Source organism: Psittacula echo (genome assembly GCF_963264785.1).
Source record: "Psittacula echo genome assembly, chromosome: 6".
Lineage (NCBI taxonomy): Eukaryota > Metazoa > Chordata > Aves > Psittaciformes > Psittacidae > Psittacula > Psittacula echo.
In genome coordinates this window covers 37,473,993-37,480,831 of record NC_137743.1, presented here as the reverse complement: position 1 = coordinate 37,480,831, position 6,839 = coordinate 37,473,993, and the positions used below count along the sequence as shown (strand labels likewise).

Below are 6,839 nucleotides of genomic sequence, written 5' to 3'. Positions count from 1 at the left end.
ACTAAAGACAACTATGCTGAAAAGCATTACTGTTTAAGTAGTCATGGCTTGACATTAACACAAAAAACATTTTTTTGGAAATAAAGTGAATTCGGGTTCTTCAGAAGATTATAGTTTTGTTCAGAAATTATTATGTTGGATATTTGTGATATGGGGAGATTTTTTTTTGGTTTTGTGGTTTTAGTTTTAATTACTGTTCACTACCCCTCTGTTTAGTTTGACTTTTTCAGGCATGTATGAAGCCAGAAAACATCTTGGGGCCAACTATAATGTTTTCTCAGTGTTATTTTTTGCCTGTGTTAGCACCTGATGAAAGAGTCTGGTCTTACTTAACAATCAGGCATGATGATATATTTGTTCCCATAAATGACTGCTCTGAGGAGCAACCTTTCACGAGTAAGATGGGAGTTTGCAAAACAATGCTAAGTAAAAACTGAAGTAATCCATGATCTGCTGAGGTGATGCTGAAGACATATCTCTCATGCACAGCAGACCTATGCATTAATCCTATGTTTTGGGGTCTTTAATTGCTTTAAATATTTGCTTCTAGATCTCTGTTTCACACATCTTATTTACATGGTTTATTTTTCATTTTCTGAACAAATCGATAACCAGACAGACTCTTTATCACACTGGATTAGTTTTATTTATTCTCTTTGAACTTGATTAAAAAGCTGTCAAACATAAGGCTACATTTTATCAGCAGAATACTTTTACAAAACAGGGTAGGAGATGTGCATAGCTGGAAACATACATTTCAAAATGAAACAATATTTGATATATTCTAGACAGTTACCCTTTTGTTTATCCATGACAACTGAAACTAACCATCAAATGCATAAATTGATTCAAGTCTAGCCAAGTAATCCTAAGGGCATATAAAAAGGCTTTTTTTTTTAAAGTTTTTTCTAGATGAATTTAATGTAGTTCACCAATAAAGCATCCTCAGGAGCACAATGCAAATGCTACAGAACATGAGATAGCCGAGGAAAGCAGGCAGATGTACAGTGTGATGAAGAATCAAAATGGATGTTACTTTAAAATGAGCACTCATGCAACGTCTTCATTTCATGTACTGCATTTAAGTAAAAATACCAAAGTTCCATTTTTAATTTTTTTTTTTAGGCACTGTTATGCAAATAGTGACATTCTATTTTGTGGTTGTTGTTTAGAAATATTAAATGTAATTTCTTTTTTAACTCTTGAGGTAGGCAACTTGATTATTTATCATGTCTTTAACTTTCAATATATACCAAAGAAGAAGGTAAATTATACTCAGATTAGGTACAAATGATCTGGTATTACTGTTTTAATTCATTGCTCTTAATATACATAGCTTAATCCATTTCCCACAGATCTCCTCAATTATTATTTGTCTTTCTGTGCCATTGCATATGTTGGTAAACAGCATTTTCTATGGTCTTTGGCCATATGCTGTATGCTCAGCTTGCAAAAAAAAAATGACACTTGGAGTGTTAGCATAATGAAACTCTCAAAGGGTTAATGCAGAATACATATAGGCAAATGTTGACAATATTTTTTATTCCAATGTTTGAAAATTAAACACAAAATCATCATTAAGTTTTCACAAAATGAGGCATCTGTTACTTGAAAGAAAAAGAAATATTTCAGAAATATGTTTACAGAAATGTAAAAATATTAGACATCGAGACAGATGTGAATGCTTTCAATAACAGGCCCTGTCTGTCAGTCTTCCTCAGAGCCGAAGATCTTGTTGTACTCGCTCAACATAAGTTCAACTATCTGATTTTGGTACAGCATGTGGACTGCCATGTTCCCTGTCTCCTTTTCAGGTCTAAGCAGTGTTGGTCCAAACACAATTCCTAAGCTTTGTGTTGACATAAGATTCACGGATTCCTTGGCTGCTATCCTGTTGAAGAAAGGAAAGAATTGGTTAAAAAAAGGGGGACGTCAAAGGAGTCACTGTTGCAGTATATAGAGGCTCTTTTTTATTGATTTTCCTAACATCAATGGTTTTTTAGTTATCAAAGAGAAAGAAAAAAGGAGGGAAGAAACAACTTCTGTCAACCTGACAGACAAGGAAATGAGAGTCAGCTCCCGTCAGCAACATGTGTGCAGGGTGGAGGTCTGGAGGCCCATTTCCAGTACTCTCTTATCAGGGCATGATTTGCTGATTTCTGGTAAGTGAGCATTAGTTAGTGTGTGTACTATAAGGCAATAATTTCTGATCTCATACATTTAGATACTGAAAATAGGGATTGCTTTTTATGCTAAGGGAATTGAGCACTTTTGGTGTCAACAGTTTTGGTAGGTCCAGGGAGAAGCTTCTTTGCTTCTCTTGACATGGTCTCCAGCACTGAAAGAGTTAGGAAATCAAAATAAGTCCCTTAATATAGAGCTCATATGAAACACATTCCTTCTGCTAATTTAAATCCAATAAAGTTAGCATGGTATGAAATGGATTGTGAAATTTATATAACTAAAAACTTTTGCATACTTTATCCTGGCACAGAGTTTCTTGAAAGACACTGGGACCACATACCTTAATGAGATGACTTAGAAAATAATGGTAAGGATTATAACCTTTGATGTCCTTATTAAACACAAAATTACAAGAGGAAGATTATTATTATTAAAAGTTGATCTTATGTCTGTATCACGACTTAATATTCTTGTGCGAATGGCATTAAGGATGGAAAATTCTGGTCTAAGAACAATATAGGTTTAATGGATGGAGTTTAGGTAGGCAGTTTCAGATAAATCTCTGCAGTGGTGAGTATGAACTAAGTAGAAATCCATTTCCCTCAATCCCAGAATATCTAATATATCCTAGGCTGGAAAGACTAGTAAATGAAGATACATATTCTATAAATAAATTTCACAACTCTACCAAGGAATGTGAACTAAATGTAACTTTAATATGCAAATGCTTGAATTTATGGATGCTTCCTTAACCTGTTAGTTTTAAATATTCCAAATGGACTGTTGAAGACAACTTCTGATTTCTCCCTCCCACCATTGTCACTCATTTATCTTTTTTAAATCCAGACAGCAATTTAAAAATCATTATAGCAGTCTGTTTTCCCATACCTGTTGCTGAATTTACAGCAAGCTACACTGTAAGTGAAAGAACTTAAAGAGACATAGTTGTTTCAGTCACTTAAGAAAAAGTTCTTTCATGTTAGTGCAAGAGTTACACAGCAAAGAGCATTGTCTTGTAGATTTCTGTTGATCTTGTGTACTACATTCCTTGAACATCAACATTTTGTTTTTTTCCCCATTTATAAATAGGAAACATTACTTAGTTCCGCCTTATGTTTGTAACTATGGTGTCCATTGCAAAAAAAATTTACTCTCCATATGGCACTAATAAGATTGACTCAACTATTAATTTCTTCAAATACGATGTCTTCATTATAAATGAAAAAACAAAAAAAACCCCAAAAAACCCAACTTTCCTCTGGGTAATATTAGCATATCATCTCTTAGGAGTTTGGAAAGTCTCAAAAGTTAGTAGTTTTGTTGGCAAATGACTGTGTGTGCTTATGATGGACAACACATTTTTCACACATTATCATTATAAAAAAATGTTTGTTACATTTTTTTACAGGGGTGACTAGGTTGTTTTACTTAATGCCACTTATGTAGAAGCACATACATCAAGCTTGGGGCCTCCTTGTGAGAGAGACTTGACTTCTGTTGAGCTACAAATACTACAAGTATTTGCAAATGACATCAGCACAGGTAGAGATGCTAGTTCACCAGGGGAAAAGAAAATATTTATCTTGCGTAACTTTAGAGATCACCAGTTGAACATCGGTTATGGTTTTCCAATGAGGTGGTGTTGGTAAAGGGTAGCATTGATGAAGCTAGAGGAGAAATACCATGCACGGAGAAAGTGGCAATGGACCATGGATGAAGATGGGTGGACCACTTGGTGGATAAAGAACTGGCTGGATAGCCGCACGCAAAGAGTTGTGGTCAATGGCTCAATGTCCGGCTGGAGATCGGTAACGAGTGGTGCCCCTCAGGGATCAGTGTTGAGACCGGTCTTGTTCAACATCTTTGTCGGTGACATGGACAGTGGGATTGAGTGCGCCCTCAGCAAGTTTGCTGATGACACAAAGCTGTGTATTTCGGTTGGTACACCAGAGGGAAAGAATGCCATCCAGAGGGACCTTGACACGCTTGTGAGGTGGGCTGATGCCAACCTGATGAAGTTTAACCATGCCAAGTGCACGGTCGTATACCTGGGTCGGAGCAATCCCAGGCACAGCTACAGGTTGGGCAAAGAAGAGATTCAGAGCAGCCCTGCGGAGAAGGATTTGAGGGTGTTGGTCGATGAGAAAATGAACATGAGCCGGCTTCAGTGTGCGTTCGCAGCCCAGAAAGCCAACTGTATCCTAGGCTTCATCAAGACGAGCGTGACCAGCAGGTCGAAGGAGGTAATCCTGCCCCTCTACTCTGCTCTTGTGAGACCTCACTTGGAGTATTGTGTGCAGTTCTGGTGTCCTTAACATAAAAAGTTCATGGAACTGTTGGAACAAGTCCAGAGGAGGGCCACGAGGATGATCAGGGGACTGGAGCACCTCCCATATGAAGATAGGCTGAGAAAGTTGGGGCTGTTCAGCCTGAAGAAGAGAAGGCTGCATGGAGACCTCATAGCCGCCTTCCAGTATCTGAAGGGAGCCTCTAAGGATGCTGGGGAGGTACTCTTCATCAGGGACTATAGTGACAGGACAAGGGGTAATGAGTTAAAACTTAAACAGGGGACGTTTAGATTGGATATAAGGAAGAAATTCTTTAATGTGAAGGTGGTTCAGCACTGGAATGGGTTGCCCAGGGAGGTTGTGAATGCTCCATCCTTGGCCATGATCAAGGCCAGGTTGGATGAGGCCTTGGGTGGCATGCTTTAGTGTGTAGAGCCCCTGCCCATGGCAGTGGGGTTGGAACTTGATAATCTTAAGGTCCTTTCCAACCCTAACTACGCTATGATTCTATATGGTCCATGGTGAAGAACAGTGGTAGCAGAGCTCAGTTTACTGAAGGGAGAGGAGGATTGACTTCCTTTATCTATAAAATTTGGAGCAAGATGCTGAGATCCTATGTTTGGTATGTGGACGCAGAAAAATGGAAGATGAATGGCCAATTCCTCTGTTCTTGTTTGCAATCTTTTTGCATCAGAATTTCCCTTGTTTTTCCTGGAGATGCCATTGTGCACACAAAGTCCTGTTTGAGTCCAACCATTGCTGTCACATGGTCTGCTGTTGCTCACCTCTCAGGAGGTGAATGTGTGACATGAAGGAAGGGAAGGTGTCCATGGTGTGTGTTGGTGATGGAGGGGACAATCTATCTGTTGTGGTTCATCATTTTAGAACGTGGCACTAAATACACCATGTATATTTGGGGCCTCTAAGCTTAACACTAGAATAATAATTCTTGTATTCAGAACATCTCTTGAAAATATTTTTATCTATTCATGCAGTTATACTTGTTTTGATCACCATAATATCAAAAAAATATAAGCCAAACAAACTTGGAAACATGGAAAGTCTGAGTAGTTAAAAAATCTATGGTAAAATACTGGAGGGAAAGAAGGAATGAAGTCAATCATCCTCAATAAAATAGTTTTAAGCTTAGGACCTTATGTCTTTTTAAATTACAAATATTTACCAGTGAAATTCTATAAGTAATTATTTTTTTATCTGTCCACAAAAGCAAAAGTCAACGCAAACCAAAACCAAATATGTACAGTTAAAGCTGTTATTGTAGTTTTTAGGTGAAATTGAGTTGTTGAAATAGAAAATCCCTGTAAAATGGGCAAGTATTCTTTTTTTGTCAAGAAAAAGAACAGGAAGAATGATGCACCCGTTACAACACAAAAAGTGAAAGAAAATGCCAGAGAGACTTTTGTTCAAGGCCAAATGAAGGGAGCAATGATTGACCAATTTAAGATTATTTTAGAAAAAATCTATAATCCCATGCCATACATGTTGGAACCATATAAAGAAATTGTTGGGCATTATGCTGCGCAAGATTTTTTTTTTTCCCAAGTAAGTACGCTTCAAGAATGACATCAGTCCTTTATATCACAAGTCAGGAGATAAGCAGAAAGTACAATTCTTGTTAATAATAGTAATGAAATTAATGACGTATTAAACCAGAAGTGTATGATAGGAAAGCTCTGTGTCAGTGGCAGATATGTAAGCAAAAATACTTGGAACTTATGCTTTGGCTGTTGCCAAGGCAACTGTAAGTTAGAAAGCGTGTGACTGAGAGAAGGGCAACTCTACAACTAAGAGGGTCATTGTATGGTGAGTCTGACTCTCTAGTTCCATTAAACCTACTCTTTTCAAACTCTCGAAATAAAATCATTATTAATTTTGACATTTGGAAAGCACACTGGATTATTACTTCAAAGACACTAGGTGTTAGAAAATGTTCTTTATTCATTTTTACGCCATAATAATAATCGCATCTGGAATATTGTGTCCAGTTCTGGGCCCCTCAGTTCAAGAAGGACAGGGACCTGCAGGAAAGAGTCCAGCGCAGGGCAACTAAAATGATTAAGGGAGTGGAGCATCTCCCTTATGAGGAAAGACTGAGGGAGCTGGGTCTCTATAGTTTGGAAAAGAGGAGACTGAGGGGTGACCTTATTAGTGTATATAAATATATAAAGGGTGAGTGTCACGAGGATGGAGCCAGGCTCTTCTCAGTGGCAAACAATGATAGGACAAGGGGTAATGGGTACAAACTGGAACACAAGAGGTTCCACTTAAACTTGAGAGGAAACTTCTTCTCAGTGAGGGTGACGGAACACTGGAACAGGCTGCCCAAGGGGGTTGTGGAGTCTCCTT

At 38.0% G+C, this 6,839-nt stretch overlaps 1 protein-coding gene across 1 annotated transcript in view; it reads right to left on the bottom strand.

The window, feature by feature from the left end:
• Nucleotides 1-727: 727 nt before the first annotated feature.
• Nucleotides 728-6,839, bottom strand: part of ARHGAP15 (Rho GTPase activating protein 15) — a 340,067-nt gene continuing 333,955 nt past the window's right edge. The window contains exon 14 of the mRNA XM_080620957.1: nt 728-1,891. Coding sequence (XP_080477083.1) covers nt 1,708-1,891 — 184 coding nt within the window. The 3' untranslated portion in view covers nt 728-1,707. The remainder of the gene's footprint in view (nt 1,892-6,839) is intronic.